The sequence below is a fragment of the Chrysemys picta genome, chromosome 2, assembly GCF_011386835.1.
Source record: "Chrysemys picta bellii isolate R12L10 chromosome 2, ASM1138683v2, whole genome shotgun sequence".
Taxonomy (NCBI): domain Eukaryota; kingdom Metazoa; phylum Chordata; order Testudines; family Emydidae; genus Chrysemys; species Chrysemys picta.
Genome location: NC_088792.1, coordinates 97,004,031 through 97,017,715, shown reverse-complemented (window position 1 = coordinate 97,017,715; position 13,685 = coordinate 97,004,031). Strand labels below are relative to the sequence as shown.

The 13,685-nt window shown below is 42.7% G+C and overlaps 1 protein-coding gene across 9 annotated transcripts in view; it reads right to left on the bottom strand.

Moving 5' to 3' along the window:
• Window positions 1–13,685, bottom strand: part of SUGCT (succinyl-CoA:glutarate-CoA transferase) — a 488,382-nt gene that overhangs the window by 63,235 nt on the left and 411,462 nt on the right. For 7 of the 9 annotated variants that reach the window (XR_010598405.1, XM_065583830.1, XM_005287335.5 and 4 more), the window contains one exon: window positions 148–211. The exons of the other annotated variants lie outside the window; for them this stretch is intronic. Coding sequence is in view for 6 of the 7 variants with exons in the window: in XM_065583830.1 (XP_065439902.1) it covers window positions 148–211 (64 nt within the window). In the remaining variant the exon portion in view is untranslated. The remainder of the gene's footprint in view (window positions 1–147; window positions 212–13,685) is intronic. 9 annotated transcript variants of the gene reach the window in all.

Below are 13,685 nucleotides of genomic sequence, written 5' to 3'. Positions count from 1 at the left end.
TATATACCCATTGCCCTGCTACTAGAACAAACACGGGCATAGGTGTCAACTGTCAGTCAAACATCCATTCACAAGAGTGAAATGCCAGGACACATCACTTCATTTTTTTAAAAGTTCTATTTAGAAAGAAAAATTAAATATTCCAACCTGGAACAGCTATCTTCCCTACTGTTGGATGATCCATTTCCATGATAAGTCCATTGTGCAGCACCTAAAAAAGCACATACATAAACCACAAATATAATTAATTAGTAGACTCAAAATGAAAATCCACAACATCAGTACTGTCACAAAAAGACATTATGGAAAATATTAATTCACTAAAATTTTCAATTAGCTGCAGGCCAACATTGTCAAAATGAAGTACCTTAATGTTAGACTTATTTATGTATCTAAATAAGTGCTTAAATAAGTTGTTTTGTGTCTAATGTTAAGTACTTCAGTTTGAAAATGTTGACCTTATTTTTTTTCAGTTTAATCCCCAAGTTGTAATATTATTGGAAATCACTAGAAGGCTTTACTGCAGATATTCTTACTGAATGCATAGGCATTTAGATCTTGGCTCCAGGTGTGCAGGGTTAAGTCCGAGTAGATGAGCTCTCACCATCTTTAGCTTTTAAACCCTTCGGGCAGTGATTGGTTCTTTTCTGTGTTTGTATAGCACCCATCACAATGGGGCCCTAGGCCTTTGGGTACTACACCTCTACCCCAATATAACACTGTCCTCGGGAGCCAAAAAATCTTACCGCGTTATAGGTGAAACCGTGTTATATCGAACTTGCTTTGATCCGCCAGAGTATGCAGCCCCGCCCCCCTCCCCTCCGGAGCGCTGCTTTACCGCGTTATATCCAAATTCGTGTTTTATCGGGTCGCGTTATATCGGGGTAGAGGTGTATCATAATATAATTATTTACTACTAATAATAAATAGTAATAGGCAGGGAGTGGACAGAAAGTGGACAAAGGCTTGGCTCTGCCCCGCCACTCACCCCCTCAAATATGCCAGCCAGCAGGGCTAAATCTGCACAAAGCGTAGTAACCTTACATGATGAGCCATGGATTTGATAGGTGGCTCTGCATAGTTACAGATTCACTGGCACTCCCCTCAAACCACCCTCCATGCAACTGTGGATGAAACCCCCAGTAAGCACATTTTTAGCCAGTATAGACATTGAATGGTTTCAGATGCCCTTGATTTTTTTTTTTCAGTTTTAAAGCAATTAATTTAAAATAAGGTATAAATGTTCCAAAAGAGACAAGTAAATAGCACCACATTTTTAACCATTTACCTTACATAAAGATATTAAAAACCTATGGGTAACATAATACTCTCCTGTTTTTTCTGTCATTATTTAATTGCTCTTGAACTTGCTAGGGAACAAACTATGCAATGTTCTGCTATTATCCTTTAAGAGGGCTAAATGGGTAATTACACGTTGTTTGGTCTGTGTGTGTGTGTTTTATAAGGAGTATATGGCATAGCTCTGCCAAGGGTATATCTTCAGTGGACCTGTCATCAATCACAAATGGAACTTTTGTTTTTCCTTTTTATTTTTAATCAAGAAACAAATATCTAATTAATATTAACATAAAACGCTGATGCTTTTTCTAATTCCAAATCCCATGTGTATTTTTCCTCTGGCTAGGAAAATCTCATTGCTAAACAAGTAGTGTCAAAAAGTCTCATTTTCTGAGGTTACTCTGTTTAGCTGGCAGTTGGAAGTGCAAAGTATATTTGATGGAAGACATCAGAGAAAGAAAGGCTGTTAGCTACCCAATAATATTCTTGAAAATTCAGCCTCTTTTCTCCTTAATCTTAATAAGGAAGTTTTTCTTGATCCATGTTGATTTTGTTAATTCTTTTAAGTCCAAATCTAGCAAAGCAGGTAAGCACATGTTTAACTCAAAGCCAAGAGAACACTCATGTGCTTAAAGTTGAACGTGTGCTTGGCTTTGTTGGACTGAGGCCTAAATGAAGCATTTAGAAAGAACATTAGCTATCATGAAATAGCTATAAAACTCTATAAGAATTAGTCAGGGCTAAAGGATTTCCCCAACTTCATTGTCTCTAGTTTCTTTTTTGGTTAATACAGACTGCCGCTTATAACACTTGGCAAAAATTCTTATCTTTGTGGAATCATATGCCCTTTTTGTGCTTAAATTAAGTAATAAAAGCTTATTTTTTCTGTATCTCTACTCATCATCAATCTATCAAATTTGTTCTCACTCACACAGAAGGTTTGTTTGAGATGTAGTCATGTTTCCCCCTCATTTTCGTAGTTGATACAGTGTTGATTTTGTTATTATTATTTGTGTTCTTGTCGCACCTAGGCATCCCAGTCATGGTTGAGGGCTCTAGTGGACTAGGAGCTGTGCAAATACAGAACAAAAAGACAGTTCCTGCCCCAAAGAGTTTATAACCTAAGTATAAGAAAAGAGACAACAGATGGATAGATAGACTGACTTAGAGAGGAGTACAAGGAAACAATGAGACAATAACAGTGAGAGTAATTAATCACTGGAACAATGTTCCAAGGGTCGTGGTGGGTTCTTCATCACTGACAATTTTCAAATCAAGATTGGATGTTTTTGTAAAATAGATAGTCTAGAAATTACTTTAGGGAAGTTCTATGGCCTATGTTATATAGGAGGTCAGACTAGATCATCACAAAAGTCCCTTCTGGCCTTGGAATATGAATCTATGAATATTGGTCAGTGTGACAGGCAGTGATTTCAGCACAGCAACCTAACCATTGTCAAGTTTTTTGTAAGCTTCATGGAAAAGGTGAGTTTGAAGGAGGATAATAAGATAGTTTTGTGGATGTTTACAGGGAGCTCTTCCCAAGTGTAAGGGGGCAACATGGGAGAAAGCATGAAGTTTCTTGCTTGAAAATTTAAAAAGTGCATGATGGAGGCTGACATCATAGGCCAGTCAGAGGCAGGAGTCAACATCTCACTACTAAATGACAGGTGATAGTTAGGGTGAGGATAGGCCATGAAGGGCCTTACCAGTGAAGACAAGTAGCTTACTTTTCATGCATGATACAGAAGAAGGAACCAGGGGAGGAATGCAAAAAGAGGGGTGACATGGTCAAAGTGATGGGTTAGGAAAATGATCTTTGCAGCAGCATTCTGAATGGATAGCAGTGGATCAAGGTTGTATTTGTAAAGACCAGTGAAAAAGATGTTGCAGTAATCAACATGCAAGATGATTACAGCCTGGATGAAAGTTTTAAATGTGTGGATGGATAGGCAAGGCCATATCTTAGAGATGTTATGCAGAAAGAATCTGCAAGATTTAGACTTATCCAGGGTCCTAGAGAGAGGTTCGAGTGAAAGATGGTCCTTAGTGAAATGCTGAACATCCATGCAGAGATGTCAGCAAGACAGGCTGAGAGTTTTCCCTCTCGGAGTGATGGTTTTCTCTAATATGCTGGAATCCTTATCGCTCTTATATTTGCTTTCCAGAGTTATTAATCCTCACACCCATATATTTAGTTCCATCCTCTCTCTCTTTTTTTGGAGTGATTATCAATTAGCCCCAAAACAATGGAATTGGCCAAAGAGTTGATTTTTTTCTCACATCATCAGTATTATGTCAAAGAAATATGTAATTTCCTGTCTCATTTGTTCCATTATTGGGATTTCCAAAATAGAAAATAACAAGGAAAATGACTGAGTCTTCACTGTCTCTTCCCTACAAGCTTCCTATCAATTTTGAGGGTGATCCTTATGGGCACATTGTCTCATGACGCAACACCACCTATTCCAGGGGTTGGCAACCTTTCAGAAGTGGTGTGCCGAGTCTTCATTTATTCACTCTAATGTAAGTTTTCGCGTGCCAGTAATACATTTTAACATTTTTAGAAGGTCTCTTTCTAGAAGTCTATAATATATAACTAAACTATTGTTGTATGTAAAGTAAATAAGGTTTTTAAAATGTTTAAGAAGCTTCATTTAAAATTAAATTAAAATGCAGAGCCCCTGGACCAGTGGCCAGGACCGGGGCAGTGTGAGTGCCACTGAAAAACAGCTTGCATGCCGCCTTCAGCACACGTGCCATAGTTTGCCTACCCCTGACCTATTCCCATACCATCCTAGTGAATGATTTAATGTTTACTCTCATTATCCATCAGGGAAAAACAAATTCTGGAGAAGGAATTATGGGATGGGAACAAAGGGCCTGATCCTCCACTACTTCACACCTTGCTGTGCTCATTTACATCTTTTGAAAATTAAATGCAAAGTGGATGCAACTGGCTACCATTCTGATTTGGGAGAGTCTTACCCCCACTTTGTATTCACTTTGCATAGTTTAAGGCCATGGAAACCAGGCCCAGAAGATATAATGCTGCCATCCTCAGGCATCTACTGAGTCAATATTACAGTAGAACCTCAGAGTTACGAACACCACGTGAATGGAGGTGGTTTGTAACTCTGAACAAAACATTATGGTTGTTCTTTCAAAAGTTTACAACTGAACAGTGACTTCATATCGCTTTGAAACTTTGCTATGGAGAAGAAAAATGCTGCTTTTAACCATCTTAATTTAAATGAAACAAGTACAAAAATAGTTTCCTTACCTTGTCAAATCTTTATTTTTTAAACTTTCCATTTTTTTAGTACTTTATGTTTTACACAGTACTGGATTTCATTTTTAAGTAATTTTCTCTTGCTTCTTGTTCATCATCCATAAAAAAAAATGCCAACACAAAAGCCCACTGATTTAAATGTCCATTCAATAGCACTAAAAAAATGCTAAAGCAAAACTTACTGGCACCAGTCTTTATAATGACAATTATAAAAAAAATTATCCAAACTTAAGTTTCCTGCTTAATTACGACAGGATAAACTACGTAGACTTGAAAAAATCTTTAATGGTACTCTGTCTGAAGTTGCTAACAGGCTTTTTTACTGCCAAGATGCGTATCTCTTGAAGCATCATTAGGTTCGTTCGTGTTGCTTCAAACTGTTATTCAAGTCATTGAAGACAGGTAGTGAAGCATTCTTCTGCTTGTATGTGTGGAATCTCCTTGTCACCATCACTGTCCAGTTATGCTGTTTCTCCTACCAATTACATTATCTCATGGTTGCTAAGAATAGGGTATCCATTCCCATGTTTATCCATGTTTAGCCATTCCTCCTGTTCCTCCACAGTGATATCCAAAAGCTGTCACTCTTCAGAAAACTGTAGTTGATTAATTTCCATCTGATCATTATTTTCCAAATTATCTGGTTCAGTGTTATCAATACCTGGCCAAAATGCATTTCATGAGCATCTCAAAGACTCAGAGCCAATCTCACCGCAGGACTCAGCACACACCTAGACAGCATCTTTGATTGTCAGCTGTTTACGAAAATCTGTGCAAGATTCAAACTGCATTGATCCCAGTAACAATCGTCGTAAGAGGTTTTGCTTGTATTAATGTTTTATGTGGTCCGTAATGCCTTGGTCCATTGGCTGAATGAAACTTGTGATGTTTGGTGGCAAAAACAAACACTGAATGCTTCCATCTTCCATCAATAGATTTTCAACGGCAGGATGAGATGGAGCATTATCCATCAGCAGCACAGCTCGGATAGGTAAAGATTTTGGTATAAGGTCATCTTTCACAAGTGGAACAAAGTGTTTAAAAAACCAGATGGAGAAAATGCCTTTATCCATCCAAGCACTGCACTGGCTGTAGTCATGGACAGGTAGAGTTGACGTAATGAGGTATGCAAAGCAGTGAGGTTTCGCACTTTTGTGAATGAACCGCAATGGGAGACAGAAATCCCCACTTGCATTAGCAGTAGCCATCAGTGTGACTCGATCTTTACTGGATTTCAAATTTTTCGCCTGTTTTTCTGAACTGTCTGCCAGAGTCTTGTTTGGAAGCAGGCGCCAGTACAGGCCTGTCTCGTCGCAGTTAAACACTTGGTCTCGGGTAAGTTCATGCTGTTCAATAAATTATCTGAAAGTGTTTTTAAATTCACCGGCAGCATTTGAGTCAGCTGTCGGAGACTCTCCTTGCATCCCCAACTGCCATATTCCATGCCAATTTTTGAACCGACAGAGCCACCCTGTGCTTGCTTTAAAATGGTCCGCACCTTTGTCTGGATTCATTTCTCTGTAGGGTAACTTTGCCTTTTCTGTAGCCATCACAGCACTTGTAGGAGTGCCTTTTGATCTCTCTTTGGCAAACCACCGAGGCATTGCCTTATCAAAAGCAGGTGCAGCAGCAGTTTTGCATACAACACGCCTTTTTACTTTTTACTGCTCCACTGTCTTTGGCTTCTTTTGCAAATTGCTTTATTTCTTCCTGGCTTTTCGGAATATCAGTGATTTCCTGATACCCTACTCTACTGCTATTTTGCTGATGCTAACACCATCAAGGTTTTAAAAAAATATTTCTAGCTTTGTGTCAATTGAAAGTGTGACACATTTGCGCTTCCCACTGCTTGCCATTTTGCTTAGTCATACAGTACGGTACTTGAAATCATTTCAGAGGCCAGAGAACTGTCTTCAAATGTGCTTTTACTGCAAGGCCAATAACATGTCACATTAAACTTCCGAAGAAGCCTCTAAATACAGGATAAGAACTAAGGGTGAAAATTTCAAAGAAGCCAAAGAGGCTGATTCAGTTGAGGGGATGCTCTTCCATTACTACCCCTTTGCTCTTATTTATCCTACAATCAGTGCCTTTCAGCTGAGGTTGGGAGAGCTCTCTGCAAAGGTGGTACCTGGCACTCAGGAACCTGGCAGCAATGCCTGGTTTGCAAGCAGCTCCTTGCTCTATTCTTATTTCTTGCCTTTTGGGCTATTGGGTGGGCCTGACCCGCACCCTGGGCACTACAAGTGCCAGCCCGCAGCTGCCTTTCTCCAGGGCTTGCAGAGGCAGTGGCTCACAGTCCGCCACCAGCATCCCTCCCTCCCTGCCCGTCCCGATCCCAGGGGTGCTGCCAGGACCCAAGAGCGCAAAGCTCGGGCCGCATCAGTGGGCGTGCGGCGCAGGCTGCGGCTCTTTAAAACGGAGATGCTCCTCCAGAGCACAGCATGCCCGCAGCAGCTCACACTCCAGGCCAGGCTCCAGCCACAAGGGCAGCAGCTCACACCGCAAATGTGGTAGTCCCAGTGCTGGCAGCTTCCTTGCAGCATCAGCACTTCCGGCTATGGCAGTTTCTTTCCTGGGCTTGGACTGAGCCATGCAAGCTTGTCTCCCTCCCGGCTGAAGGGGGGTGAAAACAGCACCTGCGGCTTATAGGAAAGCAATGCAGACCCCGGCGCTGTTCCTGCTCTGCCTGCTCAGGCTGCCTTGGGTTGGCAGCGGGGGGTTAGCATGCCCTGCTGGGAGATGGCAGAGGGGTGATGAGCGTGGTAGCCCTGAGGCCAATCATGCACCTGAAGAAACTGAGGACTGCAGGCTAAGATCCAGTTCAAAGAGAATGTTGTGAAAGCCCAGATGTGTCTACCTTTAAGATGCAACACAGGTAAAGTACAGTATTTGCTTTCTTTGCCTCGGCTGCTGCCTGATTGTTTACTTCTGGTTGCTTACTTCCAGTTCCAAATTAGGTGTGCAGTTGACCAGTCACTTCTCAACTCTGATGTTCGTATCTTTGAGGTTCTACTGTATTTAATATTTTTTGGAATTTCTTCTTCATAGTTTGCTTGCCTGGATCTAAATGTTTTCATATTTTACTACAACAGATGTCAAGTTAGAGTCCTAACCAATCTTCATCTGACCTTTTGCAAATCAAGCTAGTATTAGGAGGAAATCCACTAAGATTATGACTTGGTCAATGACGGATTCTGTTGTGATCTTCTGACCTTTAGCATCAGCCATTTTATCCCTCATTTTCATAGATTCAAAGATGCTAAGGCCAAAAGGGACCACTATGATCACCTAGTCTGACCACCTGGATAACACAGGCCCTAGAACTTCCCCAAAATAATGCCTTTTGAACTACAGTGTACCTTTAAAGAAACCATCTAATCTTGATTTAAAAATTAGCAGTGACGGAGAATCCACCATGCCCCTTTGTAAACTGTTCCAAAAGTTATTTACCCTCACTGTTAAAGGCCCATGACATCCGGTTGACTTTGGAGAACCGTTTTTTGCAGGACCGTCATGCAGTTGCTTGCTGAAAACACAGCTCATGCAGCCCTATTCCCCGATACCACTGCCATAGGGTTGCCAACCCTCCAGGACTGTCTCCAGGAATTAAAGATTAATCTTTAATTAAAGATTATGTCAAGTGATGAAATCTACAGGAATATGTCTAACCAAAATTGGCCAAAACTACTGCCAGATTTGATGGCAATCCTCAGTGATTCCAGGGTTTTATAAAGTGCCACCTCCTATTCATGATGCACCCACAGTCCTATAATACTGATCATGCAAAGGTAAGCCTGGTTATCAACCTGCTGTCCAGGGAAGCCTTAGACTGGGCCTCCCCCTTCTTGGAGTGTGATAGTCCAATAGTGTCAAACTAGGAGGTCTTCCTCCAAGGCATGTCAGTACTATTGGATGATCTACACTAACCACAAACAGTGGAGGCTGCCTAGGCTGGGCACCGGAGCCTCCTACGCTGCACCGCTGCGATGCCTCACAGCTGATACAAATTGGAACAAGGCAGCACAGAGGTGTCAGTGCCGGTGGGGCCTGCAAGAAGAAATTAAGGATGAATTAGCCCAAGTAGACACACCCGCAAGTCTGGATGTCCTCATGGATCTCGCCATCCATATAGACAATCAGTTACTGGAATGAAGAGAGTCAAAAACAGGGGTCTTGCAACTCTCCAGTGCAGGTACCTTTTCACCATTGCCTCTTGCTGAGCCAATGAAGGTGGGTGTGGGCCATCGACTGCTCACCTCCACAGAAAAGGAATGACGATGCCAGCACTGTTTCTGCTTCTACTGCAGTGACTAGACACCCCTCCATTTCTGACATCCCTGTTTCCAAGGAATCAGGAAAAAGAGCTCCCTCGCCCTTTGGTCTTGACTGGAACGCACCCAGTTCCCTACCCAAGGGCTCCCCATTTGCAGGTGCCAGTCTAGTTGCACATAGCTGGGGTGCTCCTGCAAAATCCCATTTTACCAGCCCTCATGAACTCAGGCACAGCTGACTGCTTCATCAATGCAGAGGCAGACCAGATCCTGCAGATTCCCCTGCAATCCAAGACCACTCTTAACCTTATAGAAAATATTGACAGTTCCCCCTTGTCTTCTGGTCCAGTAACAGAGGAAACAGCTCCATTGAAATGATTCAGAGGCACAGAGAAATGTTACAATTTGGTGTGATCCATTCGCCACACTTTCCCCTGATCCTCAGTATCTACTGGTTGGGCCTCTACAGTTTGCTCATTTAGTGGCAAACACAGGAAGTCTGTTTTCCATTGGAGTTTTGTAGACTGCAATGCTGGCAATCAGGGGCTCCTGTCCCAGCAGCCAAACCTTGAGAGGTTCAGATGGGGACAGCTATCCAGGTAGAACCTTCCTTTGAAGCTATATCTGAACTCCTCTCAAAATACCAAGACTAGTCCAATGTTTTGGAAAAGAAGAATGTGGAAACTCTACCTCCGCACTGGGACCATGACTGCCCAATAGAGCTGCAGCCAGGAGCAAAAATACCCTTCTGATGAGTTTATGTTATGTCAGAACCTGAGCTGACAGCACTCAGAGTACCTCCAGGAGAATCTGGCCCAATGGTTTATCTGCTAGTTAATCTCCCTGGCTGGCGTACCAGTACTTTTTGTCAAGAAGAAAGATAGCAGTCTCCAACTCTGCATTGATTATCATGCATTGAATCAGATAACTATCAGGAATCATTATCTGCTACCGCTGATTCCCAAGTTGCTGGATCACATGGAGGCTGCCCATATATTCACTAAGTTGGACCTACGGGGACCATACAATCTCATGTGAATCAGGGAAGGGGACGAGTGGAAGACTGCCTTCTGAACCCACTATGGCTACTGTGACTACCTTGTAATGCCCTTCCGATTGAGCAACTCCCCAACCACTTTCCAACATTTTATAAATGATGTGTTCCAACACTTATTGGACCAATATGTAGTAGTCTACCTAGATAACATATTGATTTTCTCTGACTGCTCTGAACAGCATACCGCTCATGTCCTAGCTGTTCTGGAACGCTTACAGCAGCAAGGCCTTTATGCCAAGCTAAAGAAATATGCCTTTGATGTGGCCTCCATGGAGTACTTGGGCTTTGTTTTATCCCCAGTAGGGGGTCCAGATGGACCCATGGAAGGCCCAGGATGTCCAAGATTTCCCTCACAGTACATGACCTGCAATGCATCCTGGAATTTGCCCATTTTTATCGACAATTTATCCTGAACTTTTCAAAACAAATTGAGCCCCTCACTGCTTGAGCCCCTCTGGAAAAATGCCCAATTCCATTGGTCTCCTTAGGCCCAGCATTCATTCAATCAGCTGAAACTTGTCTTTCCTACTGTGATACTGGATGATTGAAATATGACCATGTATATCAATGTTGCTACCACTGTTATACAATTGCAACAAATCTTTTACAAAGTATGTCATCTAAGGTGTCAATGGAAAAGTTATGATTTGCTGAGTATGATTATCCTGTTTATACCCAGGCATAATTTTTATCTGAAGTAATAAATATTGACTATGTACTTCCATCCTACATATGTAGTATATTCCTGGGCAACATCCACCAGATAAAATCTACATTGAAGCCAGACAGCTTTGTGTTGATGGCCCATCAAAGGCAATTGACGCTCACAATGCTCCACAGAAGAAACTCATTCTGCCCGGATGGCTCTTCCTGCAGATACCTTTGCCAGAATATGGGTAATGGCTGCTCCGGTGAGTCATCAAAGCAAGCAAGGGCATATGACTGCTCATGTGACTTTGGACTCCATCTTGTGTCTGTAATTTTCTACAAATTAAGACTGAGAGCATTCCCCACATGGGAGAAGGTGTAAAAGATCCTGGAAGCATCTCCATTTTGCCTCTTTCCTGCTCTGATCTCTGGACTATGGACTCACACTAAAAGCAGCATTCCGATCAATAGACTGAGGACCTTCCTATCTTTTGGAAGTCATCAGAGACTTTACAAGCCAACAGCCTGTAACATCACTGCTACATACCTTATCCAAGAACAAGATCTCGCTGTCACACAAACCTTTATTGTAGAAGCTGATGCCTCCAGTATAGCAATCGGGGCAGTCCTCTCCCAGCAACTTGGTCCCAAACGAGCATTACACTATGTGCTTATTATTCCAGGAAATTAACTCCCACAAAATTAAAATATGAAATTTTTGATAAGGAACTCCTGGTGATAAAAATCGCCTTTGCAGAATGGCAGCACTTCCAGGAAGGAGCTCACCACCCAGTCCAGGTATTCACCGACCATAAAAACTTGCAATTATCTATTTCGGGTGAAAGCCTTAAACCAACAGCAGCTTCGGTGGGCCCTATTTTTCTCATGATTCAATTTTATTATCACCGTGCCCTGTCCTGAAATGACACGAAGGATGCCCTGTCCTGAAGACACAGTACCAGCCCACAAGGCCCCATCCAGGAACCAACCCTCATTCTCAAGTACCGTAATTTTTTCAGTTCAGTTCATCACCAGGATATACTCAGATTGATACACTCTGCCTCAGGAATTCCACCTGATGAACAAGCTATTATCCACAAGCAGCTGGATCACAAGGGATCACATATGTAAGGGACCATATCTATGTTGTCCGGAACCTACAATAGTTGCAGTCCTGAAATTATGCCATGATTTTCCTTTAGCAGGACATTTGGGGCACTTCAAGATCCAACAAATAATATCCCACTCCTTTTGGTGGCCCCGGATGCACCTCATGGTGGAGTCATTCATTGCCTCTGGCAGAGTTTGTGCCCATGCCAAGATACCACACCACAAGCTCTGCAGTGTCTTCCAGCCCTTGGACACCTCATCTTGACTGTGGGTGGCCATCGCTGTAGACTTTATTGTAGACTTAACAGAGTCCAACAATTTTGACAATGGTGGACCACTTCACAAAAATCGCCTACTTCATTCCTTGCACAGACCTGCCTTCTGCTGAAGAGACAGCCCAGCTATGGATTATCCATGCAGTCCACCTCTGGAATGCATTATTTCCGATTTGGGGTCTCAATTCTCAGCATAGTTCTGGTGGGAGGCCCGTCATCTGCTGGAAGTCCGCACATCTTTCTTCTGCTGACCCAGTCCATCAGCCAAACGGAAAAGGCCAACCAAATCCTTAAGCAATATCTGCACTGCTACATCAATTGTCCCCCGATGATTGGTCTTAACTTCTCCCCTCCACATAATTTGCCTACAACAATGAAGACCATGTGCCTACTGGACAAAGCCTCCTCCACCCTTTTTTTTGCCTACCATGGGTACCATCCCTGATTCCATCTGTAATTACCCATGTCCTCTCCCAGCCTGGCCACATCAGACCTGATACAGCAGATTCACTGGGCCAAAGAAGAAGTGAAGGAACACCTGGGAAAAGCCAGGGTAGACTATACACGGCATGAGGACCTGCATCAACAGCAAGGCCTCACCTACTCTGTGGCTCTCCTCAGAGCATCTCCACACAGACAGACCTGCTCGCAAACTGCACTTTCGATTCCTTGGCCCTTTCAAGATCCTATGACAGGTTAATTCAGTCACTTTTGAACTACAACTCTCTGAAGGTTCACCTGGTGTTTCATGTATCATTTTTGAAACCTGCACAAAAAACACTTTCCTTCACAGGACCTAGCCAGGTCCAGGGCCATGAGGAATATATGGTTCACAAAATTCTGGACTCTAAACAGAAATGTGGAAGGCTCTCGTACCTTGTTGACTGGGAGGGTCCTGAGGCACATACACCTGGGAACCTGTGGAAAACATACACTTCCCCCGCATTTGTACAAGCATTCCATACGAATCACCCTGAAAAGCTTGGTAAGCACCAACCTGCCACACAGTCACCTGCTAACTGTCATCAGGATAGGAACACAGCTCTGACAGACGGCCCCAGTCATTGAATCTGATTGGTAGAATGCTGGGTGTCCTGATTGGTTCACTGCTTCTATGTAAATCCAGCACATGAACAGGAAGTTGTCCATGCAACTGGGTTCTCCCTGCTTTGGGCTGCTTCCCCTGAGATAATTGCTCTGACTGCCTGCTGTTGATCTCCTGGTAACCTGACCCTGCCTGACTCCTGACCTCGGTTTGTCATCTGGCCTGTCCCAGATTCTGACCTTCTGGTAACCTGACCCTGCCTGACTCCCAACTCCTGCTCTGACCCCCATGTCCTGGTCATGACAATGTGTGATTCCCAGCTCATTTAGGATACCCATGCTAGCTTTGCTAGAGCTTGAACTAAAAATAGGAGTGTGGTCAGGGTAGCAGGAGCATCAGCTCAGGCTAGTCACTCAAGTATGTATCTGGAAGATCTGGGTATGTTCAGTTCAGTGAAAGTACCTGTCACCGTTAATGTTAATATTATAGATGCTAAATATGTTATTTCTCTTTTTAATTGCATTTTAAGTCTTAACTCTGTGTTCAATCAGTTTAAAAAATGAGTTGGCACATTGAGAGAAAGAGTATATAAGGAAGTTTAAGGGAAGTATAATATTAAAATATTGATCCTCTTAGATCTTCAAAAGCTCTTGAGAATTTTTGATGCCCAAAGATGGATTAAGTA